The sequence below is a fragment of the Lepidochelys kempii genome, chromosome 20 (assembly GCF_965140285.1).
Source record: "Lepidochelys kempii isolate rLepKem1 chromosome 20, rLepKem1.hap1, whole genome shotgun sequence".
Lineage (NCBI taxonomy): Eukaryota > Metazoa > Chordata > Testudines > Cheloniidae > Lepidochelys > Lepidochelys kempii.
In genome coordinates this window covers 352,531-380,339 of record NC_136399.1, presented here as the reverse complement: position 1 = coordinate 380,339, position 27,809 = coordinate 352,531, and the positions used below count along the sequence as shown (strand labels likewise).

The window sequence follows — 27,809 nt, the reverse complement described above, 5'->3', positions numbered from 1 at the left end:
ACCCGCCGCGCCCAGAATTTGCCTGGCTTTGAGAGGCAAAGAGTTCACTGTTTAAAAACAAGAACAACAAAAATGTTTCTAGCCTTTCTGGTTGGAAAGGAATCAATGCAGCGGCACCTGCCAGAGCCTGCAAAGAGAACAGCAGCACTGAGAGGCGTGAGCGATCCCATTCAGCGCAATAGGTGGTTAACTCTGAAACTTAATGATGTCTGCTGAAATGGCAGCATGGTTAACAATTTAATTGCTGGTAGATTTAGTAGCAGCATTTAGCGAATGTGGTAATCCCACAATTCCAAACTGCCCCACCCCAGTCTCCCTATGCCAAATCCCGCAACTGCCCCCTCCTTGGATCCCAAGACCTCTGGCCTCCCTATCCCAACAACATCTGTGATGCAGTTACATACAGTCAGTTCATGGGGAGAAGGGTGAAATTAACAGACACATAAATCCCGAAGGGACTGTGCGGAGCCTGTTGTTCAGGGCAGGGGCGGGGCGTGTTGCCTGGGGTCTGGGAGGGTAGGGACTGCTGCACTGAGTGTGACATTTATGTCCCTACAATTCTGAATCTCCTGTCTTTCCCAGAGAAGCCAGGGATCTGTGGTAGGATTTCGGACCCAGGAACCGCCCAGTACATGGAGACTTGGCTGCATCCCACAGCCCGACCAAGAAGTTGATTGTGGTTGTTTGCAGGGATAGAATCTCAGGACCTTCTTCTTTAAAAGCACAGACCTGGGCACCCGAGCTAAAGGAAACTCTCCATTCACTGTTATTAATATAGGGACTATGACACACAGCTGAGCTGCTCTGATTCCAGCCAGCAGAGGGCAGTGGGGTGCAGAGACACTCACACACTCTGATTTTCTCCAGGACTGAGTCCCAGTTTCCCAGTCCCCCTGTGGGTGGGGCCATCTTAGCGCACCCCAGAGCTGGATGCCCATGAGACCCAGAGGCTGCTGCAAAGACAGAGCTTCCATATGCTGAAATATCCAACTGTCCCCGACTGAGCAAATGAGAAAGTGCCTCTCATCCACTCCACTGACTGTGTTTGGACACAGCCTAGCCTGTTACTGCTGATTGTATCTGCACTGGCATAAGAACACGCTGAAGGAGCCCAGCCCCCGCGCTGCAGCCATGGGAGGAAGCCTGACTCCAGTGGGAGCCTGAGGGGCTGAGACGACTATCCCCAATGGACGGCCTATAGAAAGGTGGGAGGAGGGAGATGTTTCCCCATGGCACTCCTATAGAGAGATGACAGGAGATAGCCCTGTAGGCACTCCCTCCACAGAGAGACGGGCAGGGGGTGGCTTCCAGTCCCCGCCAGCCTGGTGGGATGGGGCCCAGGAATCCCTGAGGAAAGGCTCTGGGTATCTTCCGATACCAGTTGGTCCCTCTGAACTTCTGCCTTTGGAAATCGTAAGTGTTGTGATTTTCAGGCCATAGGCTCCCCACTTCTACAGGGCCCCCTACAAGATGCTCCCTGCCAGCCACCCCGGGACATCAACAGCCCTGCTCGTATAGGGCCCTGGACTCAACACCCAGCCACCACTGCGGCATTAACAGCCCTGCTCCTATAGAGCCCCGGACCCAGCGCTCCCTGCCTGCTACCTCTGGGGCATCAACACTGGGGCATTGCACAGGGATGCCTCCCTGGCAGCTGACACCAGGCAGCTGATAAAGAGAAATAACATTTCAGTCATCGAACTCGTTCCAGTCAGGCAGCTGACAATTGCTCCCTGCCTTCACTTCTCCTGCATCCCTCCCCCACCTCTCCAACCCATTTACGGTTAGTTCAGGTCATGATTTCTGCCTGTTACACATGGAGCATTTTAATTACAGCAAGCAGTTTGCCTGCCACGTGGGGAGCCTGCGGGCCCAGCTGGCACGAGTCACAGCACCAAGGGAGTGGCATGAGACATATGAAGGGCCAACCTGAGCCAGGGCCCCTGGCTGCCAGAATTTAGAACTAGATGCTCATCTTAGCAGCTAGTACATCTGTCTTAGCAGACCCCACACTCTGGGGCAGACAGCCCCCCTCCGCACCAGACCCGATGGAACTGGTAGTGGTGGACGGGGAATGAGGCCTCAGTCCCCAGTGAGGGAGCTACAGCAAAGGCACACGGGCTCCGATAGAGGTAGGGGAAAGCGCAAAACTGCTGTAACAGTCCGCTCTGCCGCAGGGAGCCATTTATGGGGCCACAACTGCACTGAGGACCAGGTCGCCTCGTGGTGCATGAGCTCCTTAATGGTGGAAATTAAGCAAAGAGCAAGTCTTGGGGGGAGGGATAGCTCAGTGGTTTGAGCATTGGCCTGCTAAACCCAGGGTTTGTGAGTTCAATCCTTGAGGGGGCCATTTAGGGATCTGGGGCAAAAATTGGGGATTGGCCCTGCTTTGAGCAGCAGGTTGGACTAGATGACCTCCTGAGGTCCCTTCCAACCCTGATATTTTATGATTCTATGATATTTGAGCCCCATAAACATAATTCTGCAAACACCACTCAGCCAGATCCTTGTGTCTGTTCAGGTTCCCCAGGTGGCAAGGTTCCTGCCAAAGCTCAATGCCACTGCCTTGCCCCAGAATGGCATGGTCTATGCCCATGGTAACAGGTGCCCAGTGCTGTTTATCAACACAGGGACCCTGTCATACTGGCACAGCTGAGAGACAAACAGGCTAGCCAGGACAGGCCCAAGGACAGAGACCAGCTGGCAGGGTAGCTGCCCCTTGGCTCCCTGCTGGGTTTGTCCTTCCCCACATTACTGAAGGGGCAAAAAGCTCCTGGGAGGAGTGGGGCTTACTCACCACAGAGAAGTCCTCTGGCCCACACTCAGCCCCTTGGTAGCTGCAGCTCAGCAGCATGTCCTCCAGCTGATGGCAGGTGCGGTTGTAGAAGTTGTACATGTTCAGGGGCTGCTCAAAGGCCTCAGGGCTGAGCTGGGCCAGGGGGAAGCCCGGCTCCACCGTGCTCTCATACGCCACCAGGGGCTTCACCAGGGGCGCAATGTAGAGCCAGTCCTCCTGGCTGAGCTGCGAAATCCGCAGGAGGTTGATATTGCAGAAGGTGATGGCTGGAAAGGTCATCTTGGGGCTATTCTGCTCATCCAGCTGCGTGACATGGTGGTACTCCAGGTAGTAGATGATGCGGTCAGCCACTTGGTAGAGGAACATGGAGAGGGAGAGCAGGAAGGCCAGTGCCCAGAACATCTGCCGCGCCCTGAAGCCGTCCTCCATGAAGATGTGGCTGGCTCCATGCAGCGTGCAGCTGCTGGCAAAAGCCACAATGTCAGTGGCCGTCCTCTCCTCCTCCTCTTCATCCTCCTCCTGACCATAAAGGATCTCGTCCACGCTGTCATCTCCTCGCCCCATAGCCCCGTTGTCTCCATGCCTCTCTTCGCTGGAGGAGAAGGAGATGGTGCAGAATATCTGGATGGGCATCCTGCAGGAGGGGGGGTCCTGCCCCTCCCCACCCCTCCTTGTTCCGTTGCTGGCCAGGGGGTCCTCAAAGGCTTTGGTCTGACCCTCTTGAGGGACAAAGGAAGAAAGATATGAGAGCAGGAGAGAGAGATAGGGAGGACAGAGGGAAAGGAAAGTTGAATGAAAAAGCAGGGAGGAGAGGGGGAGAGAGAGAGGAAATTAGAGTGACCAGATGGAGACAGGGGGTGGCAAAGGGAGAAGTGGAGACAGAGAGAAAAAGGGAAGAGAGAAGAGCCTGGAGGAGAGAAAGAGACAAATGAGATATTGTCGGAGAAGCGAGAGAGAAGGGGATGGGAGGAAGATGAGTGAGCGGGAGTTCTGCAGGGCTCCCACCCAGCCCCGAGAGGAAACTGGTCCGGATTGTGGCTGGCAGGGCAAAGAAGAAAAGTGTTGCTGGCTCCAAAAGCTTCGCTGCTCAATTTGCTAACAAGTTGGGAGCTCCCGATCCCCTGAGCTCTGAGCCGAGTTGCAGCACTCCTGTGTGGCTGCCAGCTCCGGACGATTGCATGCGGGTGTGTGAGCACGGAGTCCTACAGCCCAGTGCTGCAATCAGCCTGGCCAGCAGAGACCGGGCCTGCTGAATAATTGATCAGCGTTCCTTGTCCTCGGAGCCGGTGGAAGAGGTGATGAGGGCCGGGGGGAGGGACACAGTCCAGCCTGGCAGCCCCTGAGAGTCCGATGCATCCAGGCCCCATCTTCCCAGTGGCAGGTTGTTTCCCGAACCCACCATGTCTCAGCCTGTTCTAACACCTCACAACTGTTTATCAAAAAGTGTCCAGAGCCAGAGAGAATACGGGACCCACCGAGCCCAGAACACAATGTCTGGAGTTCACACTACAGAGAATACGGGACCCAGAGAGCCCAAACCACAGTGTGTGGGATTCATACCACAGAGAATCCTCTGGCCATAAACCAATCAAGTTGGTGCCTTGTGCTGGGAAGCTGGATTTCTGCTGCCCTTGCAGGACACAAAGCATCTCAACCATGCCCTGGACCTTCCCTGTACACAGGGGCTTCCCAAATCTGCTACAGTCTCAGGGTATGGGGCACACCCCACCCAAAAGCAGGAAGAAAGTGATGCTAGGTGAGCAGAGGGGGCAGCTGCCATGAGTCTTGGAGGGCAATTTTAAGGTGGATCCTAAAATGAATGGGGAAGAAAGTGCAGGGACCGAGGTGCTTGTGCTGTAAGGGGGTGGCAGCAGGACCTGGAGAGCCAGCACCAGGGAAGCTGCAATAGCCCAGCTGAGAAAGAAGCTCCTTTTATTCTGATCTGCAGCCTACCTCACGGCAGTGCCTCCCCCCATGCAGAGCCTTGCCTGTGGTTTGCCTTCCCTGCACTCAGACCATTAGAAGAGGAGTCTGATGTGGCCACAGAGTAATTTCCAGCCTGTTTCTTGCACCGCAGTCGCGGCTGCCTAACCCAAGAGGGATGGGAAATGTCTAAACAGGCAGCACTTGCAGGCCTGAGAGAGCAGGCCGGGAAACTGGCCGTTTGGGTGATGTTAACTCAGCAAGAAGTGGACACAGCTCATCCCTCTGGCTTCACTGCTCATGGGCTGCCTCCCCTCCTTAGCATCTGGGTAAGAGGGTCAAGTCCTCAGCACACCCACTCAGCACACCCACTGGGAGGCCTGCACCCAGAAACCCAGTCCTGCTTTCTACTCCAGCCCCATGGCAAGGGGGAGAATGGTGATGAAAGCCTTGGGTCTGGTATAACCTGAACACACATCTGGTCAGTGCTGCCATTCTCTGAGCTCGGCCAAAGAGAGGGCTCATCTACAAACAGGGATTCAGCCAAGGGGAGTGTGGGGGCTGCACCCTCAAGCACTGTCTATGAAAAGAGAGATCTCCTTCTGTGCCTCACTTTCCCCAACTGTGACACTTAGAACATTAAGGCAGGAGTCGGGGGAGCTGAGCTCTAGCTCAGCTCTTCCATGGACTAGCCTAGGGCCAGATTCTCAAGAGAGCGTGGCATTCAGCATCTCCCCTGTTCTCAGTGGTGGGTATGGGGATTCCCCATTATTCCCAGTGATGCATGTGGAGGGGATGCCCCCTTGACCCCAGTTTACCCTGAGCAGCTTGCACCATTGCTGGAGCCAGTTCAGCAGCCACTGCTCATGGGGAGGCCCTACCTGGGGATGACCGAACCAGGCGCTGGCAGTGCTAGAGGTGGGTCAGCAGGAAGGAGATAGAGGGGATCCAGAATGGCTTGGCATGGTCCTCAGAGTGCAGCCTGGGGAGACCTCTGGCTCTGAAGTCCCACCCCTTCTCTTTTCTGCTACAGCAATCTCCTGAGACATCCACTATACACTTGACAACCTGCCTCACTGAGGGGGAAGAAAAGAAACAAATGGGAAACTCTTGCAATTAATTCCACCATGACTGCATTTTCTCTGAGTAGCTCTGAGCCAGGTTCCAGTTTGCCCCACTCATAAGGACAGGATTCCTGCCCTCAAAGCATAGCTGCCAAGGCCAAGGGGCAGAGATGGGAAAGGAGGTACTAGTAACTCATTTCCTTTCCTTACCAGCCTGGGATTGTGACCTGGGGGGTGAGGTGGGGTGGGGGGCACATGTGGGGGGGGGGAGAAAGAATGGCTCAGTGGTCACAGCCCTGGCCTAGAACTCAGAAAACCCAAGTTTGTTGGATCATATTAAAGAAGTTCTGTATTAAAATCACAAATGAGTTTGATTCCCCATAGTTCAAATTCCAGGGTATTACTAATGAAGAGGTCTCTTGGTTTTTGGTACTGTTTCTCTCCCTCTATGTGTGAAACTTGCAAGCTGCTAACTGTGTTAGTACATTCTAAGACAGAGTCTGTTCTCAAAGCAGTTCACAGAGAGAGAGACTCAAAACAATACTCTAACAACAGAAACAGCACCCAGAGACTCCCCACCCTTTTGTTGTATTAACAATTGTCATTAAAATAGAGATAGAGGATGTATGTGGATGGATGCTTGGTGTGGATAATAACTGAATGATCAGGGAGGTGCCAGCCTAAGAATCCAGTGTCCATCGGCTGAAGAAGGCGTCAAGTGGAAATAACCAGAGGACCCCACCCGGAGGGCAGACTGGAATCCACCCAACAGCCTCAAGAATGGGAGAACCAAAGAACAAGATAACATCTTGGAGCCGTCAGGAATGTGCTATCTGCTGATTGATTCAGCAACAGCATGATGAAGCAATTCCCATAGACTGGCATAGGAAGAAATTCCTATAAAAATAGACTCTAAAAAGTGAGAACTTTGGGGTCTGATTCTGCAAACCAACTTCCAGGAGCATCAGATGAGCATCTGACAAGGCCCTGCTCCCTCCTCATGTCCAGGCCACCTGGCCAGTGGCTTGGCATGAGCAACTCTAAGGCTGGTAACTATGATAACAACCTTGCAGAACCTGTGTGTGTGTGTGTGTGTATGTTTGTATGAATGAATGTGAGAATAAATTTGAGACTGAATGGAATGTTATAACTATAACTAACTGCTTACTATGATTCTTTCTGTATTCACAATAAATGTGGTATTTTGCCTTTTTCCCTTTAATAAGATCCTGCTGGTTTTTATTTTATTGGTACAACATTTTGGTGGAGAATTGCGAAAGGGGGAATATTGGTAAAAAACCTCAGTTATTGTAAATATTGGTGTGCACACCGCCAGCTCTAGTGAGCTAGGCATTTCTATTAGGTTAACCAGACCTGCTGGCCTCCGAGAAGGTAGCAGGCGACCTGCTGGCCTCCGAGAAGGTAGCAGGAAAAACAGATTAAACCAGACCTGCTGGCCTCCGAGAAGGTAACAGGGGACCTGCTGGCCTCCGAGAAGGTAGCAGGAAAAACAGATTAAACCAGACCTGCTGGCCTCCGAGAAGGTAGCAGGGGACCTGCTGGCCTCCGAGAAGGTAGCAGGAAAAACAGATTAAACCAGACCTGCTGGCCTCCGAGAAGGTAGCAGGGGACCTGCTGGCCTCCGAGAAGGTAGCAGGAAAAACAGATTAAACCAGACCTGCTGGCCTCCGAGAAGGTAGCAGGTGACCTGCTGGCCTCCGAGAAGGTAGTAGGGAAAACAGATTAAACCAGACCTGCTGGCCTCCGAGAAGGTAGCAGGGGACCTGCTGGCCTCCGAGAAGGTAGCAGGGAAGAACAGGCTAACCGGACCTGCTGGCCTCCGAGAAGGTAGCAGGGAAGAACAGGTTAACCGGACCTGCTGGCCTCCGAGAAGGTAGCAGGGAGAAACAGGTTAACCAGACCTGCTGGCCTCCGAGAAGGTAGCAGGGAGAAATAGGTTAACTGGACCTGCTGGCCTCTGGGAGGGTAGCAGGGGACCTGCTGGCCTCCGGGAAGGCAGCAGGGGAAAAACGCATAGATTAAGCTATGATTTCAGAATCTAGGCTGTGTCACTTGCTAAGTAATACCAGCAGTGACAAAGAGATTGAAATATCCATGTTAAGATGTTTAAAAGAAAACAGGGTAAGCCAGTACTAGAGGGAGGAATGGAGTCAGAAGGAACTCCAACCTCACCTTTTGTTAAAGAAATTACACCTTTTAAACAAATCCTTCAAAAATTTGGGCACAGTCCTTGGACTAAACAAGGCCTAGCTGATGTCTGCACTATTTCGGACCTAGAGGATAGATTGGCTCAGTATATCCTCATATACAAACCTTCTAGTGCTGCCAAAAGAGATGCAGCAGCAATTTGGTTGTTGTGGGAGGCATGTAAGGATTCTTCCCTCCGCTTGTCTTCATGTAAAGAGGAAAAGGCACAAATGGAAAAGGGAGCAGACAATTGGAAGGTGCTGGCTACAAATATCCAAAGCCAGCTGAAAATAGTGAAAGAGGCACTCCAGGAATACAAAAAGAGTGAAAAAGTTAACTCTGCAGAGGCTGGAGGGAATTAAGCAGTTAAACTTTGTATTTCACCCAAACAACTTTTAACCGAAAACGTTAAAAAGGAAAAGTGTTAGAGCATTCTTGGTTTCTTTGCAGACATTCTGAAAGAAAAATGGGCCCTTTTCCAAAGGAATGTCTGTAAATTAGCCAGGCAAAAATAAACTATCTGATTAAAATCATTTGACTGGACAATTTAGTCAAATTTGCTAAAAGAACATAAGAGGGTTCTATTGGAACTTAACTGCGTCAAATGTATAAAGGGAATGTAAGATGTAAAAAACAGAGCAGTGTGGAAGGGATGTTGAAGGAAAAGAAAATGTGTATGTATCTGTGTGTGTGTAAATATGTAAAGTTCTAAGGACCAGTTAGTTTTGTTTTTGTTTTAAATAATGCCACTAAAAATCCATTTGACTCTTTAATTCAAAGTTGCAAAACTGACAGACCTTTTTGCTAGACACAGGTAATTAGTGTTGTTTGGCTTTGGGATTTGGCATTTAACCCTTAAAAGGTAACTCAATGCTTTACAAAATTTAAAATGTTTTTAAGTTGTGGCTGCAGCAGGGCAGTCAAAATCAGGAGAATATAAAAAAAAATTTTGGATTCTTTTTGTTTGTTTTTTGTTTGTTTGTTTTTGTAACAAAATAGCAGATGAGAGTTGTAGTAAAAAAAAAAAAATTAAAAAAAGACAGTGCCTCTCTGAAGCAACAGCAGGGGTGAGGTGCACAAAACAAAAAGAAGCAATGTTAGAAACACTGAGTCTTAAAATGGCTCTGAGTAATCAGACTGTCACTTTGATAAAGGTACATGAAAACTCTGTAAGCAAAAAAAGAAATAGTGACACCTTATGTAAAAATGGATCTGGATAATGTTATAGAAGTTAAACTATGGAAGGAATGTGCATTTGCCCCAGAACATGTGCAGGATATATTGTAGAAGGGGCAAAAGAAATGCAAACATACCATGCTACTTAATTAAAATGCTATTAGGGCTCCAAAGGGAGCCACAATAGGTTGGGTTTTCTTTTTCAGATTGCTGTGTGTTTTGGAAGCAGAAGTTAAAAGTAATCAAAACTCTGGTGAAAGTTGATTGTGTCCCTTTTAAGATAGAGTCTCTGAGCTGCTGATGGCTTTAAATCCAAAAGCAGGAAGTTTCTGTGAAAATGCAAATTACCTAAATGATAAAGGAAGGAAAGAACCTAGCAGCACAAAGGAGCTGCAGATAAAGGACATACCTGGTCAGCAAACAAATTGTCTAAATAAAAGGCATGGGATAACAAGATAATTTTAATAAATGTAATGATAATAAGTATCCCTGTAACAACGTATAGTGTGTATGATTTTTGGAAAAATCCTTTAAGGTCGTATGGTAATGATGCTTCTCAGTTATTACCTGTAAATAAAACTTAAAGCTTAACACAGCAGGAAAAACATTATAAACTTGGTCTGCTGTATAAGAAGGAAAACTCAGGGATTTAATGACTAAACAGTGGGAGAATTTCCCCATAACCCTTAAAAGATAAAAGCCTTTGAAACCTGGCCTGCCTATAGAACAAAAACAGGAAAATATGGGGGCAATTTCTCTGTTTTGCCTGCAATCAGCAAGGGTATTTGTAAAAGAAATATTTTAAGCAATAATCTGCCACCCCAAAAGGGGTAGAAACATGTTTTTTTGTCTTTCAGAAAATCAGGAAAAGCTGCCAGCTGAAAAGCAACCCAATACCATGAATCTACTGTCACAATAGAAATTGTGTTCTGTGTTCTATGTTTTGTCTTGTGCTTTGTGTTGTTGCTAGCACTGTTGTGTGTTTAAAAAAAAAAAAATACTGAAGACCTGCAGGAACTTAAAAATAAATTAAGCTTTCTGTCCCAGCTACAGGACAGCCTGATACAAAAACAAGTACATGCCAATGTAGACTTGGTCCAAATTGGTCTGGGTAACCTAAAAGGCCAATGGAATCTTTAGTAATGGCTTAATACTACCACATGGCTTATCCATAAGAAAAAAAAAAATATTAGAAATAGGAAACTACACAGCCATAGCTATGGGAAGCACTGAAATGCAGATACTTGCACTAGCTACTTTGGAACACAAAATGTTCTGGGTCATATTGGGAAATATTAAGGGTTTGATGCATTTGTTAAAAAAGAAAGAGATCATTGGTTGACACTTATCAATATGAATGGATGCAATATGTTTCCAGCATTGTAAACCAGACTTGTTAATGGGAGAAATTGTTGTCAAAATTGCACACCAACAGTCCCTGGAGGCAAAGGTATTGAAGGTTAACCCACTCCCCATATTACACATGGGATCCTTTTGGCTACCCTGGACCTTGAGCCAGTGGGCTGGGGAGGGAGGGAAGCTATTGGACACTAGAGGGAAGCTATTGGACACTAGAGGGTGTACCGAATGGACTCCTCAAAAGTGGGTGTGCCTCACCTTGCCTGTTGCCCCAGAACCTTGTAGTAAAGATACATCACTAGGATCATGTATGTGGCAAGAATTGGAATCACAAACTCAAATTGCCTCACAGTACTTTCTCTTGAATAGGCTATATAGAAAGTGACACTGACGATTATAAATCTTAGTGTCAAAAGGGGGATTATGTTGGATCATATTAAAGAAGTTCTGTATTAAAATCACAAATGAGTTTGATTCCCCATAGTTCAAATTCCAGGGTATTACTAATGAAGAGGTCTCTTGGTTTTTGGTACTGTTTCTCTCCCTCTATGTGTGAAACTTGCAAGCTGCTAACTGTGTTAGTACATTCTAAGACAGAGTCTGTTCTCAAAGCAGTTCACAGAGAGAGAGACTCAAAACAATACTCTAACAACAGAAACAGCACCCAGAGACTCCCCACCCTTTTGTTGTATTAACAATTGTGATTAAAATAGTGATAGAGGATGTATGTGGATGGATGCTTGGTGTGGATAATAACTGAATGATCAGGGAGGTGCCAGCCTAAGAATCCAGTGTCCATCGGCTGAAGAAGGCGTCAAGTGGAAATAACCAGAGGACCCCACCCGGAGGGCAGACTGGAATCCACCCAACAGCCTCAAGAATGGGAGAACCAAAGAACAAGATAACATCTTGGAGCCGTCAGGAATGTGCTATCTGCTGATTGATTCAGCAACAGCATGATGAAGCAATTCCCATAGACTGGCATAGGAAGAAATTCCTATAAAAATAGACTCTAAAAAGTGAGAACTTTGGGGTCTGATTCTGCAAACCAACTTCCAGGAGCATCAGATGAGCATCTGACAAGGCCCTGCTCCCTCCTCATGTCCAGGCCACCTGGCCAGTGGCTTGGCATGAGCAACTCTAAGGCTGGTAACTATGATAACAACCTTGCAGAACCTGTGTGTGTGTGTGTGTGTATGTTTGTATGAATGAATGTGAGAATAAATTTGAGACTGAATGGAATGTTATAACTATAACTAACTGCTTACTATGATTCTTTCTGTATTCACAATAAATGTGGTATTTTGCCTTTTTCCCTTTAATAAGATCCTGCTGGTTTTTATTTTATTGGTACAACAAGTTCAATTCCTAACTCTGCCACAGATTCTCTGTGCCCCACTCCCCGAGCTGTACCATAGCCATGCCCTGCCTCCCCAGGGAGCATGAGAATAGATCTGTTACAGGCAGTGCAGCACTTGGACACCACAGTAATTGGGGCTCAGTACCCACCAGAGATAAGGGCTTTACCATGCCAAAGGTAGGTGTCCTCTCAGGGTGGAACATGTTCTTTATCTAGCAGCCATGCCTTGCCCAAAGCACTGGGCTCATCACACTGAGACACTGATGCCATAGCAGGACAGAACCTTAAAGGCCTGTTGGAGGAGAGGTGCTGCAGAGGATGGAACAATCCAACACCTGCAAACAGGGCAGGGGTAAAGATTTAATGCCTTTTCTTGTAAATAATTGAAAGGAGGACTCCCTTAAGAGGGCTGGAAGAGCCAAAGCTGTAATGAAAGCACTCCATCATCAGTGGGAGCCATTAACCAGACTTTCTACTCAGCTTAAACAACTCACAGCGATTTACTGCTTGCTTGGGCAGCACTGGATTTACTGCCCACACACCCCTTGTGCGCACTGAGTGGAGGGGACGGAGGGAGTGGGGGAGAGAGAAGAGGTTCACCTGGTCCTGCAGGGAACCTGGCCCACGCAGTTCCCAGTCCTATGCCTTTCAAGCACTGGGCACGATCCCAGCCCAATGTGCCAAATTCTCCTCTGGCATATGCCACCCCCACCCCACTGATTCCACTGGGCACTGCACAGGGGTGAGTGACCTTCTTCTGCTAGCCCCAACAGGCCCAGCTCACCCCTAGGGTAACTTCACTGATGACTTTGCCCCAGTGAGCCATGTCCCCCAGACTCTGCATATAGCTTCCACTATCTACTAAAAGCGGCTCTCAGCCCAGGCCTTGCTGCAGCTGGGGCCAGAGGCAGGTTTCATGGCCCTCCCCCCACACTCCTTGCTTTATTCTTTGACCCTTCTCCATCCCCTTGCCCTCCCTTTGATCACTTAGCACTTAGGCTCAGGTTACCCCAGACAAGAGGAGTGCTGACACCCAAGCCCAGCAGGAAGGCAAGTGCTGCAGCACTAAGGTGACCCTTGAAACCTTAGCCAGACTTTAGGGCAGAAATATTCTGAAGGCAGGTTCCAGCAATTAAAAAGCTCTTAGCACTAACGAGCCAGGCAGGGCAGCAGGGCAGGACCTGTGCCCCCTTGCCTAATTAGTGTCCCCATCCCAGGTGGGGTGGGAGCAATGTCAGCTCCTGCATTAACCTTGGCACAATTTGTCAGCTGGGAGATGACACTTCAAGGCGTCTGTCTCTTGGATGAATCCTGACAAAGCTAGGTCCAGAGCATGTCCATTGCAGCTCCTCATTGGATGTATCTATACTGAGTTTAAATGCCCTTGGCTGGCCTGCGCCAGCTGACTCAGGCTCATGGGGCTACAAAGGTGTAATACAGGCATTCGGACTGGGCTGGAGCCCGGGCTCTGGGACCCAAGCCAGAACATCCACATGGCAATAGTAGAGTCCAGCAGCCCACATCAGTTGACATGGGCCAGCTGTGCATTTTACTGAAGTGTAAAAAGAACAGGAGTACTTGTGGCACCTTAGAGACTAACAAATTTATTTGAGCATAAGCTTTCGTGAGCTATAGCTCACTTCATCGGATACATTCAGTGGACAATACAGTGGGGAGATTTATATACATAGAGAACATGAAACAATGGGTGTTGCCATACACACATGGGGAAATAGTTTTACTTTGAGTAATGACCCATCCACTCCCAGTCTCTATTCAAGCCTAAGTTAATTGTATCCAGTTTGCAAATTAGTTCCAATTCAGCAGTCTCTTGCTGGAGTCTGTTTTTGAAGTTTTTTTGTTGAAGAATAGCAACTTTTAGGTCTGTAATCGAGTGACCAGAGAGATTGAAGTGTTCTCTCACTGGTTTTTGAACGTTATAATTCTTGACGTCTGATTTGTGTCCATTTATTCTTTTACGTAGAGACTGTCCAGTTTGACCAATGTACATGGCAGAGGGGCATTGCTGGCACATGATTGCATATATCACGTTGGTAGATGTGCAGGTGAACGAGCCTCTGATAGTGTGGCCGATGTGATTAGGCCCTATGATGGTGTCCCCTGAATAGATATGTGGACACAGTTGGCAACGGGCTTTGTTGCAAGGATAGGTTCCTGGGTTAGTGGTTCTGTTGTGTGGTATGTGGTTGCTGGTGAGTATTTGCTTCAGGTTGGGGGGCTGTCTGTAAGCAAGAACTAGCCTGTCTCCCAAGATCTGTGAGAGTGATGGGTCGTCCTTCAGGATAGATTGTAGATCCTTGATGATGCATTGGAGAGGTTTTAGTTGGGGGCTGAAGGTGATGGCTAGTGGCGTTCTGTTATTTTCTTTGTTGGGCCTGTCCTGTAGTAGGTGACTTCTGGGTACTCTTCTGGCTCTGTTAATCTGTTTCTTCACTTCAGCAGGTGGGTATTGTAGTTGTAAGAATGCTTGATAGAGTTCTTGTAGGTGTTTGTCTCTGTCTGAGAGGTTGGAGCAAATGAGGTTGTATCGTACAGCTTGGCTGTAGACAATGGATCATGTGGTGTGGTCTGGATGAAAGCTGGAGGCATGTAGGTAGGAATAGCGGTCAGCGGGTTTTCGGTATAGGGTGGTGTTTATGTGACCATTGCTTATTAGCACTGTAGTGTCCAGGAAGTGGATCTCTTGTGTGGACTGGTCCAGGCTGAGGTTGATGGTGGGATGGAAATTGTTGAAATCATGGTGGAATTCCTCAAGGGCTTCTTTTCCATGGGTCCAGATGACGAAGATGTCATCAATGTAGCACAAGTAGAGGAGGGGCGTTAGGGGACGAGAGCTGAGGAAGCGTTGTTCTAAGTCAGCCATAAAAATGTTGGCATACTGTGGGGCCATGCGGGTACCCATGACAGTGCCGCTGATTTGAAGGTATACCTTGTCCCCAAACGTGAAATAGGTTTCAGAGGAACAGCCGTGTTAGTCTGTATTCGCAAAAAGAAAAGGAGGACTTGTGGCACCTTAGAGACTAACCAATTTATTTGAGCATGAGCTTTCGTGAGCTACAGCTCACTTCATCAGATGTTTACCGTGGAAACTGCAGCAGACTTTATATACACACAGAAATCATGAAACAATACCTCCTCCCACCCCACTGTCCTGCTGGTAATAGCTTATCTAAAGTGATCAACAGGTGGGCCATTTCCAGCACAAATCCAGGTTTTCTCACCCTCCACCCCCCCACACAAATTCACTCTCCTGCTGGTGCTAGCCCATCCAAAGTGACAACTCTTTACATAATCAAGTCGGGCTATTTCCTGCATAGATCAAGGTTTTCTCACATCCCCCCCACCCCCATACACACACAAACTCACTCTCCTGCTGGTAATAGCTCATCTAAACTGACCATTCTCCAGGTTTAAATCCAAGTTAAACCAGAACATCTGGGGGGGGGGGGGTAGGAAAAAACAAGAGGAAACAGGCTACCTTGCATAATGACTTAGCCACTCCCAGTCTCTATTTAAGCCTAAATTAATAGTATCCAATTTGCAAATGAATTCCAATTCAGCAGTTTCTCGCTGGAGTCTGGATTTGAAGTTTTTTTGTTTTAAGATAGCGACCTTCATGTCTGTGATTGCGTGACCAGAGAGATTGAAGTGTTCTCCGACTGGTTTATGAATGTTATAATTCTTGACATCTGATTTGTGTCCATTTATTCTTTTACGTAGAGACTGTAGTTATGGGTGAGGACAAAGTCAAAGTTCAGCCACCAGGTTTGCCGTGAGATTATCGGGGATACTGTTCCTGACGGCTTGTAGTCCATCTTTGTGTGGAATGTTGATGTAGAGGGCTTCTACATACTTTGTGAGGCCTGGCTCTGTTGGGTACTGAGCACCCTTGACTCCCATGCAGAAGGCAAAGGAAGGCTCTGGCTGCCATGCAGGATTGGGCCCTCAGTGAGGGGCTCTGTCTTGAACTAACCACTCTTTCAGCTATGTGTCTGCTAGGAACTAAATGATGCCAGGCTGCCGCCCACATCCACACACTGGGCCGCAGCCCAGATCTAAGGACCCATGAATCCTTGTCTTGAATCACACGCTCCAGACCAGTTCTCTGAGAATACCATTATCTACCATGTGCTGCGCTGCACTATTTCTGTCTGCATGTTCTGGGCACGTGCACAACGTGGTGCAGCAGATATTTCCTGGGGCCTGTGTAGCAAGAGTCGCATGGCCTGCAGGGGAGGGTGTTGCTGCAAACCCTAGTCTGTGTTCCATGAGCCTTGGGCTGCATGTGCGACTGAGTTCCTAATTTAAGCTGCAGAAGGCTGGATCTCTGAACTCCTTCCAGCTCTTCCCTTATCAGGAGTTATTTTTACCCTTTTTCAGGTAAGGTATTTTTTTTGTAAGTGGGAGGGGAGGCATGTGGGAGGTGTTAAAAATAGACATGAAAACAGAACCAGTGCAGACCTTGGGTGCCGCACCAGCCAAGTGCCTGCGTCTGCACTTCTGGAGCCACTTCCATTCCAAGGAGCAGATCACTGAGCCAGTGCCCTGTGGGAGGGGGTGGAGGAGGCATATCATGGGAATCACTGAGCCAGCCCCCTGCCAGTCATTTGGGGTCAGGAAAGAAGCAGGACAGCTCCGTACAAGGGCAGCTGCTGCCTTAGGAATGCACAGAGCGGATGCTGGTTCTGATTGGCTCCAGGAGCTGATGGGACAGGAGAGAAGCAGCAAAGTGTGGGAACCAGAGGAGGCTTTTGTACCTCAACTTCAGCTTGAAAAGGCTGAATCCCTGCCTTTATCAACAGACTTCTCAGAGCCTTGGGTGAGTCCTGGGGGGATGAGAAGCCTGGGGGCTTTCTTAGAGGCCCCAGGTGGATGGGAGAAGCCTGGGACCAAGAGTCCGCAGGGAGGGCGGCAGATGGAAGGGGCCTGGAGACCCCTGGGTGGGTGGGAGGAACCTGGGGGCCTGGAGTCCCCAGGATGGAAGGAAGCCTGGATCCAGGGCTGAAGTAGCCTCAGGTGAAGAGCTCCAATGACCTGCACACACTTCCAGTTGCTTGTCACTGAGCAGCCAGCAAGGAACTGGATCGAGCTCATGATTCAGCCACCAGGGAATCTCCATGGCATCTCCTCAACCCAGCCACTATCTGACCCAAGGAGGGAGATAGTCCAGTGGTTGCAGCACAAGTCTGGGGCTCAGGAGATCTGGGTCTAATTACTTGCTTTGCTACCAGCTTCCTGGGCAAGTACCTTAGTCTCTCTGTGCCTCAGTTCCTCCTGCATATGTGACTGAGGTGAGTAAAGAATTGCAAAGACTTCTGTTATTAGGGGACATAGAGGCCCCAAACCTAGAAAGAGAATCTTGGTCCCTTCTCCTGTCCATGTCAGGCCTGAATCTCTGCTCCGCCCCTCCTCAAGCTAGCTGGGATTTCAGTCACAATGTCTCCCTCCAGGACTTGGAGTGGCTCTGGTCATGTGGCCTGCTTTGTCTTCTTTGCCAGCACAATGAAGATCAAGAGACACTGAGAACTGTTCCTGGCCCCAGCTCTGACATCATGACCCTGTTCCTATCATGACACCAGCTGCTGGGTTCCACCCCTCCTGCAGCTGAGAGCATCAGTAACATGAGCTAATAAGATGCTTCTCTTTCCCCTTCGGGTTGGAATATGGGGAGGTAACGGCCAGCAGCTGCTCAATTCATGCCCAGCCTTGCTGGGAGACTGAAGAGGAAACAAGCCCTCAAGGAGTGAGTGGTGGGAGAGACTGGGGGGAGAGCAGGGCTCTGGAGCCACCCAGACCCAATACACTCTGCTCTGTGCAGAACAGGCCGGGCACTGGGGCACCAAACCAGCTATGTTTGCCGAGGGAAACCTCCCCAGTGCTATGGTGCTTGACCTGTTCCTTATCTGCCACACTTGTCCAGGGGCGCCCCCAGCCATTTTCTCCATGGTACGCAGCTTCAATCCCTGCTGGAGCTGCTGGCCCCACTGCCTCGTCTGCTGAGTCCATGGCACACTCAGCCCCCACCTTGCAGCCTGCCCCTTCCATGTGCAATGTCATCCCCCTTCCTGAGAGGAGACACAGGCTGCTGGGAAGGGGGAGAAGCCAGGCAGGTTCCCAGGTGGGGGGTCCTGGTGCAGGACCTGGCCCCATGCCAGTAGCAAGGAGGAGCGGTGCTGGCCACCCCACTGCCCAGTATGCCCACTTAGGTTTGGCTCTGTGGCCCCTCTGATGTGATGGAGGACCACAAGCCAAACCTGAGCAGCGCTTCAACCTTTCCCCACGTGCTCAGGGAGCACACCACCACTCACTCAAGTTTGGGAAACTGAGGCACAAGGGCAGTCAGTGATTTGCCCATGGTTACACAGAGAGTCAGCAGCTGATCTGGAACGAGGACCCAAGAGTGCTGGCTCCCAGGCCCCTGTTTTAATCATTAGACCCCACTGTCCTCCCAAGGTTGGGAAGAGAACAGAGGAGTCCTGGCTCCCAGACTTTTGCTTCCCCACTAGACCCATTGCCTTCCCCATTAGGCACCTCCATGATGTGCTCTGAGCTATCTCTGCGATTGTGATGAGCTGCTCCATGCTCAGGGGATGTGCTACCTGCCTTCCCCCACTCTGCCTCCTGAGGTTGGGCCTCTGGAACTCTTACACCCACTGCTGTAAAAGGGCGTGGACATGCTCCGGGTCCGTGAGCTGTAGGGCAGATCCCCCTCACCCTGTTACTACAAAGGGTGACTAATAGAAGGCTCTTCCTCTTGCTCTGTCCTGCAGCTCAGGGCGAGACCGTGGTCTCATGCATCCGGATGTACAGGGTTCTGGCTAGAAGCCACAAAGGGCTAGTGGATGAGGCCTTCCTCCGCTGCCACTCCCCTAGAACTCTGATCCCAGCCACCTCCTTCCTGGAGTCTGAGAGACAGGGGTCCGCAGGGCTGGTGGGAAGTGCAGAGAAAGCAGGCAGAGCTGACAGCCACAATGGCACATTTCACAGCCTCTCATGCTTTAATTGCCGGAGAGATCGAAGCCTGGATGGAGATATCACAGTGATAAACCAATCCTCAAGAAGGCGGGTAGAAAACAACACGGTGAGCGCCACCGTACCCCAATCCTTCAAGCAGCAATCACATACCAGAGAATCACCTTTCAGAGCCAGACCAATTCATTTAATAACCAGTATCAAATACTCCCCTCCTCCCTTTGGTAGCATCACCAAGATCCAGTGACTAGAGCAAGGGACTGGAAGCCAGCACTCCTGGGTTCTCTCTGAAGCTCAGGAAGGAAGAGATGTCTAGTGGTTGGAGATGGGGACTAGGAGCCATGTCCAGTGGTTAATGCACTTCCTGGCCTTTTGAGAGCTGCTGATTAATAATATTCACCTTCTTCCTGACATGGCAGCTTTAGCAAGGATGAGGGGAGGGGAAAACAGAGGCTCCCTGGATTCTCCTTCAGGTGGGGGCTGATGGGAGAAGGGTTGTTTCCTGCCCAGAATAAGCAGTAATGGGGTATGAGGGTCTGAGTTTGCTCCCAGTGTAATCGGTTGTGTGGAGCAGCTGGTCTCTCTCATCCCCCCCAGGAGCTGGAATCGATCAGGATTCAAGTGAACAGCTGTCCAGAGTAATCAGGAGTGGAATCCAGGGAATGAATATCTCATGGGGCAGCATGATGACACCAGGAGTCCATGGAGTCCTGCCTTCTCAGGGGGTCTCTGCCACACCACCCTGGGCTCTAGCAGAGAACAGCGTGGAGTGTGCATTAGAAGGACAGCCTTAGGGTGCAGGGAAGGGGAAGAGGCACAGTTCAGAACACACCAGGCTCCACTAATCCCTAGACTGAGACAGCTCCCCAATCCTGAGACCTCCTGATCTGACCCTAACCCCAGGTGCTGGGGAGACACTGGTTATATTCCAGCACTGGCAATTACGTTTGCCCTGCGTAGACTCCCCAACATCAGTGCTAGGCAGATCTGAGATTCTCTTTCATGTCCCATCCTAACACTGCTGTGAGGCTGCGAAACAGCCAATGTGCTCCAAACCAGAGTGCAACAGTTGCAACAGTATGCAACAGTTCCTGACTGTATGTATATACATGTACAGTCTGTATATATTACACACACACAGACTGTTCAAGATGAGATAGATAGATACTCCTTTAGGGTGAAAGGTCCTACAATGTAATTTATTGTTGATATGATTTATTATTTGCTTAAGACCTGCCAAACTCAGAGCCAGGTGCCCGATATGTCACACAGAGCCCAGTACCCAACATGCCATGTCACACAGAGCCCAGTACCACACATGACACATGGCATGGAGTCCAGTACCACACATGACACTTTTGCCCCCACTGCTTCCCTTGGAAGGTTGTTCCAGAACTTCACTCCTCTGATGGTTAGAAACCTTCGTCTAATTTCTAGTCTAAATTTCCTGGTAGCCAGTTTATATCCATTTGTTCTTGTGTCCACATTGGTACTGAGCTTAAATAATTCCTCTCCCTCTCCGGTATTTATCCCTCTGATATATTTATAGAGAGCAATCATATCTCCCCTCAACCTTCTTTTAGTTAGGCTAAACAAGCCCAGCTCCTTGAGTCTCCTTTCATAAGACAAGTTTTCCATTCCTTGGATCATCCTAGTAGCCCTTCTCTGTACCTGTTCCAGTTTGAATTCATCCTTCTTAAAAATGGGAGACCAGAACTGCACACAGTATTCCAGGTGAGCTCTCACCAGTGCCTTGTATAACGGTACTAAAACCTCCTTATCCCTACTGGATTAAATTTCATCCTATTACTATTACTCCAGTTTACAAGGTCATCCAGATCCTCCTGTAGGATATCCCTGTCCTTCTCTAAATTGGCAATACCTCCCAGCTTTGTATCATCCGCAAACTTTATTAGCACACTCCCACTTTTTGTGCCAAGGTCAGTAATAAAAAGATTAAATAAGATTGGTCCCAAAACCGATCCTTGAGGAACTCCACTGGTAATCTCCCTCCAGCCTGACAGTTCACCTTTCAGTAGGACCCGTTGTAGTCTCCCCTTTAACCAATTCCTTATCCACCTTTCAATTTTCCTATTGATCCCCATCTTATCCAATTTAACTAATAATTCCCCATGTGGCACGGTATCAAATGCCTTTCTAAAATCTAGGTAAATTAGATCCACTGCATTTCCTTTGTCTAAAAAATCTGTTACTTTCTCAGAGAAGGAGATCAGATTGGTTTGACACGATCTACCTTTTGTAAAACCATCTTGTATTTTGTCCCATTTACCATTGACTTCAATGTCCTTAACTACCTTCTCCTTCAAAATTTTTTCCAAGACCTTGCATACTACAGATGTCAAACTAACAGTCCTATAATTACCCGGATCACTTTTTTTCCCTTTCTTAAAAATAGGAACTATGTTAGCAATTCTCCAATCATACGGTACACTCCCTGAGTTTACAGATTCATTAAAAATTCTTGCTAATGGGCTTGCAATTTCATGTGCCAATTCCTTTAATATTCATGGATGAACATTATCTGGGCCCCCCGATTTAGTCCCATTAAGCTGTTTGAGTTTCACTTCTACCTCAAATATGGTAAAGTCTACCTCCATATCCTCATTCCCATTTGTCATGATACCATTATCCCTAAGATCCTCTTTAGTCTTATTAAAGACTGAGGCAAAGTATTTGTTTAGATATTGGGCCATGCCTAGATTATCCTTGACCTCCACTCCATCCTCAGTGTTTAGCGGTCCCACTTCTTCTTTCTTTGTTTTCTTCTTATTTATATGACTATAGAACCTTTTACTATTGGTTTTAATTCCCTTTGCAAGGTCCAACTCTACTTGACTTTTAGCCTGTCTCACTTTATCCCTACATGTTCTGACCTCAATAAGGTAGCTTTCCTTGCTGATCCCTCCCATCTTCCACTCCCTGTATGCTTTCTGCTTTTTCTTAATCACCTCTCTGAGATGCTTGCTCATCCAGTTTGGTCTACAACTCCTGCCTATGGATTTTTTCCCCTTTCTTGGGATGCAGGCTTCCGATAGCTTCTGCAGCTTTGATTTAAAATAATCCCAGGCCTCCTCTACCTTTAGATCTATAAATTCTTCAGTCCAATCCACTTTCCTAACTAATTTCCTTAATTTTTAAAAGTCATCCCTTTTGAAATCAAAAACCCTAGTTGCAGATTTATTTTTGTTAATCCTTCCGTTCAGTTTGAACTGAATTAGCTCATGATCACTTGAGCCAAGACTATCCCCTACAACCATTTCTTCTATGAGGTTCTCACTACTCACCAAAACCAAATCTAAAATGGCATCCCCTCTAGTTGGTTCAGCAACTACTTGCTGAAGGAATCCATCAGCTATCGCATCTAGGAAAATCTGAGCCCGATTATTATTACTAGCACTCGTCCTCCAGTCTATATCTGGGAAGTTAAAGTCTCCCACGATCACACAGTTTCCATTAGTATTTACTTTATTAAAAACATTAAAAAGGGCTCTATCCATATCCACATTGGATCCCGGCGGTTTATAGCACACCCCAAGCACTATCCCAGGGGAGGCTCTAATAGTTTTCTTCCCCAATGTAATTTTTGCCCAGACGGACTCCGTCTTATCCATTCCATCGCTTCTTATTTCTTTACGTTCTACCTCCTCATTGATAGACAATGCTACTCCACCACCTTGACCTTTATTTCGGTCTTTCCTAGACAGCACAGACCCCTCAATACCCGTAGCCCAGTCGTGACGACTCTTCCACCCTGTTTCTGTTCTCCCTAGAATAGCTGGTTTCACTTCCTGCACCAGTAACTCTAGTTCCTCCATTTTGTTACCTCGGCTCCTCGCACTGGTGTACAAACATCTTCATTTTTGCTGTTTGGCCTCACTCACATTCTGTACCCTATTAGGCAGGTCATTCTACAGCCAGTAGAACCTATTAGACTGGTATCCACACTGCCCTTCCTCCTACCCACGGCTGTATCCTTTCTTACTTCATTTTCTTTCCTCTCAATGCTAAAATCCGGCATGGAGATTACCTGGACATCTCCCAACCATCTCCCCCAAATTCCTAGTTTAAAGCTCTCTTAATCAGTTGTGCCAGCCTCCATCCTAGAAGTCTATTTCACTCCCTACTCAGACGAAGTCCATCCCAAGAGAACTGTCCTCTGTCCATGAATGCCTCCCAGTGGCCATAGATCCCAAAGCCCTCCTTATAGCACCACTGCCTGAGCCATCTGTTGATAGTCATAATCTTGTCACACCTTTGTTGCCCTTCTCTAGGAACAGGCAGAATCCCACTAAAGATCACCTGAGCCTCGATTTCCTTAAGCGTCTTCCCCAGCCTAGCATAGTCTCCCTTAATACTTTCCAGCGAGAATCTAGCCGTATCATTTGTTCCCACATGAAGGATAATTAGGGGATTCTTTCCTGCTCCCTTTAGAATCCTTTTCAACCTCAGGTCTACATCCCGTATCTTAGCACCTGGAAGACAGCACACCCTCCTATTCTCTGGATCAGCTCTGGTTACAGGCCTATCTATTCTTCTCAGTAAAGAGTCCCCAGTCACATAGACCTGCCTTTTCCTAGTGACGGTGCTATTCTCCAGTCTATCCCCTGTTCCCTCTGGCTGCAAGTTCTTTCCATTCCTATTCTCCCTTGTAATCCTCTTTAACCCATCCTGTATCCTCCTGGGGCTCATATTTGGTGTAATCTCCATTAACTCTTCCCCTTTTCCTATAGGACTAGCCGCTCTTCTCTTCTTCCTTGCCCTTCCACCTTCAGTGACTATCTGCTGAGCCCCTTCTTCATTTTCTAACTCCGCAAACCTATTCTTGAGCTCTGTTTCTCCTTCACTAGCCCATTTTTTCCTCTGCCTGGTTCTTTTAGTCACATGCTTCCACTGACCACTTTCCTCACCCAGTCTCCCCTCAGAATTCCCCAGCCCTGATTCCACCTGCAAGTCTGAGCTTTTCCCTTCAGATACCTCATGTCTTTGCTCCATAATCTGCTCAAACCCCTTCCTAAACTCTACCAGACTTTCCACCTGCATCTCCAAACCTCGCATCTTTTCCTCCATCAGCTCTATCAGACAGCATTTCATACAGACAAAACTCTTACCAGGTGCCCCCTCCAGGATCATGTACATATCACAGCTTCCACATCCAGTCATCTCCATTGTGTCTTCTGATACATGGGACACTCCCACTGCTGCCTCTCTATCTGTCATAGCCTTGCCACCTAAATCCTGTTAATCTGGGAAAAACAAACCACACCCAAAACACCACCTCCCACAGCAAAAAACAAACAAACCCCCCCCCCCCCCCCAAAAACAAACAAGCACCACAAGACAAACTCCCCTTTCGAACTCCCACTCAAACTCCCCTGTTTACAGGCACTAGGATCCTCCAAGCCCACTGTTATTTTCTGTCCCGACTAGGGAGGGGCCAGTGGAGTGCTGCCAGGAGCCCCTTCCATGCTGAGACCTCCTAGGCAGGCTGGGACCTCCTAGGCAGCATCAGCTGGGTGAGTCAGAGCCAGGGAGAACCACGGGGTCTGTCTGTGTCCAGTAGCCACAATTCAGAATCCTCTTCATAGCCATCTGAGACAAGTCCTGCCTGATCCCTACTGAGGGGGCAGCGTGCTCAGGTCCAACCTCCCGATCCTGCCCTGGCCTCTGGGTGAGTTCAGCTCCAGGTCTGACGGTCACAGCTCAGCAAAGATCAAGGGGCCTGTGGCTGCTCCACGGACCTCCTTCTTCTGGACTTCCTCCCATTGGGTACCTGTTCCTCCAGAGGCCACAAGATGGCAGCACCTCACTTCAGTCTGCCAGGAGAGGGGTCTGCTGGGCTGGGATTTGGTTGGGCTCCTTGGGTTGGCAGAACAGAGTGCTGGGCACACAAGATGCTCTGCCGTGCAGTTAGGAAACCAGTGAGAATGTGTGTCAGATCCCAGCCACGGAGTTAAAGGTGTAGGGAAGGGTGTACGGAATCTACTGTCCCTCTACTACTTCCAAGACCCCTTTTGTCGGTTAGCCCCATGTCAGGTTGGACCCCTCACACCTTGTGCTCCCCACGCTGGGATTAGGGGGGAAATGAGTAACTCTGAAGAGTAAATGTATCTGCCCACAGTGAGACAGAGGACACACTCCTCCACTGGACAGTGAAATTATACTAGAGCCCCTTCCCTGCCTTGGGAGAGGAGGGGAATTCAGTCTCCGTTCAGTCCTTGGCTAATGAGAAGCCAGTCAGTGGTTTCCTGACATGGAAACCCATGTCCTAGGAATTCGGCTGAGAACAGCTCACTCATTTCACACTACCAAATGGCTTTGGGCTCTAGTGACCTGAATTTAAACTTGCACCCTAAGGGGAAAAAGTTTGATGGCCAGTCTGTAAGCCAGTCCGGTGCCCCTTGCCTGGCCCAAAAAGCTGCATCCCAGTGCCCACCATCAGCACCTCTGAGAAAAAAACCAGCATGTGCCACTTGGCCCCAGCTGCACCCCTGGAAACTGCTTTGCTAATGCTGCAGCAGAGGGATGCTTGTGCCTGTGTGAGAGATAGGAACGCACAGTGGAGCAGCAGGGGCTGCTCAGCTAGAAAGTGAGTGGATGTCTCAGCCCAGTTCATCATTTCACTTGGGGCTGTCTGAGAAACTGAACAAAGAATCCAGCACTTGTTCTCTCTCTCTTTCTCACTCATTTCCCTCAGTTAGCTCGGTGAGAGTGGCTCTTGCTCATCCGTATGCCTAGCTCACGGTACTTGTGCTCCCCAGCAGCAGTTCCACACTCTTGAGTTGAACTGTCACATCCCCTGATAGCAGAGACCTCTCTGGTGTGCATACTGCGGGGACATAGCATGGGGAAGCCAACTGACATGGTCCCCTTCCCAGATCTGACAGCTTGGGCAGCTCCGCTCAATGGGACTGCAGGTGAGTTAGGTGATCTCCCGTTCAGACAAGGGGTCAAACCATGGTATGTTGGGAGTGTAGTCCATAACTCTCTACACAGATCAGGTTTAAATCTAGAGCATGGCGCCTCGAGGGTATAACTGAGGTTCAGAGCTGGAACAATAATACATGTCAGGGGGAGCCTCAGACCCATACAGGCAATGGAAGCCCTTCTGTCCCAGGATGGTGTGAGCCCAGAACTCAAGTCAAGGATTTGTCCTAGCACAAATGCAGAGCTGCTCTAGCACATTCCTGCCCCCACCTCCCATCAAAGCTGCATGGATGCTGCTCCCTGACTTGCTCTCTAACGCCAGCTTGGGGACGTGGGGGCAAGGGGGGATCACCCACGCAGCTCTGATCAATGCCTGGACTAATCTTCTCTTGCCACCTACACCTCACCTTCCCAGCTCCAGGCTCCCTCTTATCAGATCCTGCCACCTTGCATCTGTTCCCTTCACTGGCCGAGCTGAGCGTGGCTTGTGTTATCCGGCTCTTTATCCCCAAGATTAGATGCGTCACAGTGGATTAGCATGTCACATTCTAATGCAGAAAAATTAATGATTAAAGCAAAGTTTTGCCCATGTATAATTCACCCCCTCCCTACCCTTCCACACCTTGTCTCCTTGGGCTCTGAGATCTAGGGGAATTCAACAGGGAGGATGCCTCCGTGTGTCCATGCACCACAGTTAGGGTAGAAGTAGCTTCCCTTACCCCTGACACCCTAAATTGGGGCTGGGGAGATTAATCCTAGGGTGCAGGAGAGCTATGTGGATGGATGGGAAATCCCCAAGGGAGAGGTCAGCAAGCCCTGAAAAGACAGTGGATGGGGTGGGGGTGGAAGAAACTGGTGGTGGGGGGGACAGGACACGAAATGAACTGTACAACAGGGATAATCCCAGCATCCATCCCATAATAACCTGAACAGTCTTTCCTGTCCTCCAGCCCATAACACCCTGGGGGCAGCTAGCCCCAGCCTCCATAGTAATCAAACCCTAGGGGCTGCCCTATCCCTCATCCCTTCACGAATGGATGTAGCTGGTAAGCTGGAGTTACCTGGACACAACCATGGTCCCAGGCACTTGCACCCTAGCTTTGCAGACACTCTAAGATGCTCACTACTCCACTGGGAAGTGTTAAGAATCAATTTTTTAGCACAATTTTGCAATTATTCACAGTGTCTGGTAAAGGGGGAAGCAAGAAAGCCAGCAAAACCTTCATGTTCATGGCTTGGGGAAGGTACCTGCAGGAGCCTTGAGACCCTGGAACCGTTCCGGACTATACAGACAGCTAAGAGAGCCTTATGGTGCTACCCTGCAGTTCTAGGACCCTTAGTGTCTGAGCACATAAAAAGATCCTGCAGCCTTAGGAAAAGTAGAAATCCATCCAATGCCCACAGCCTCTGCATTTCCATCCTCTGACCTGACTAATCAGATGAGATAAGGAAACACACCTGAGGGAGAGAGGAAATGCAGGGGAAAAGATGCAAAGCATGGTGGGGACACAGACTGGGATTGACGAGTTGCATCCGAGAGTGCTGAAGGAATTGGCGGCTGTGATTGCAGAGCCATTGAACATTATCTTTGAAAACTCGTGGCGAACCGGGGAAGTCCCGGATGACTGGAAAAAGGCTAATGTAGTGCCAATCTTTAAAAAAGGGAAGAAGGAGGATCCTGGGAACTACAGGCCAGTCAGCCTCACCTCAGTCCCTGGAAAAATCATGGAGCAGGTCCTCAAAGAATCAATCCTGAAGCACTTGCATGAGAGGAAAGTGATCAGGAACAGCCAGCATGGATTCACCAAGGGAAGGTCATGCCTGACTAATCTAATCGCCTTTTATGATGAGATTACTGGTTCTGTGGATGAAGGGAAAGCAGTGGATGTATTGTTTCTTGACTTTAGCAAAGCTTTTGACACGGTCTCCCACAGTATTCTTGTCAGCAAGTTAAGGAAGTATGGGCTGGATGAATGCACTATAA

General features: G+C 48.8%; 1 protein-coding gene across 4 annotated transcripts in view; it reads right to left on the bottom strand.

Moving 5' to 3' along the window:
• ASIC1 (acid sensing ion channel subunit 1) overlaps nucleotides 1–27,809 on the bottom strand; it is a 121,829-nt gene that overhangs the window by 25,022 nt on the left and 68,998 nt on the right. The window contains exon 1 of one of the 4 annotated variants that reach the window (XM_073318721.2): nucleotides 2,798–4,015. The exons of 2 other annotated variants lie outside the window; for them this stretch is intronic. In XM_073318721.2, the coding sequence (XP_073174822.1) occupies nucleotides 2,798–3,430 (633 nt within the window). In that variant the 5' untranslated portion in view covers nucleotides 3,431–4,015. Of the gene's footprint in view, nucleotides 1–2,797; nucleotides 4,016–27,809 lie in introns of those variants that run through there. One more of the 4 variants, XM_073318722.2, reaches the window with a different exon arrangement.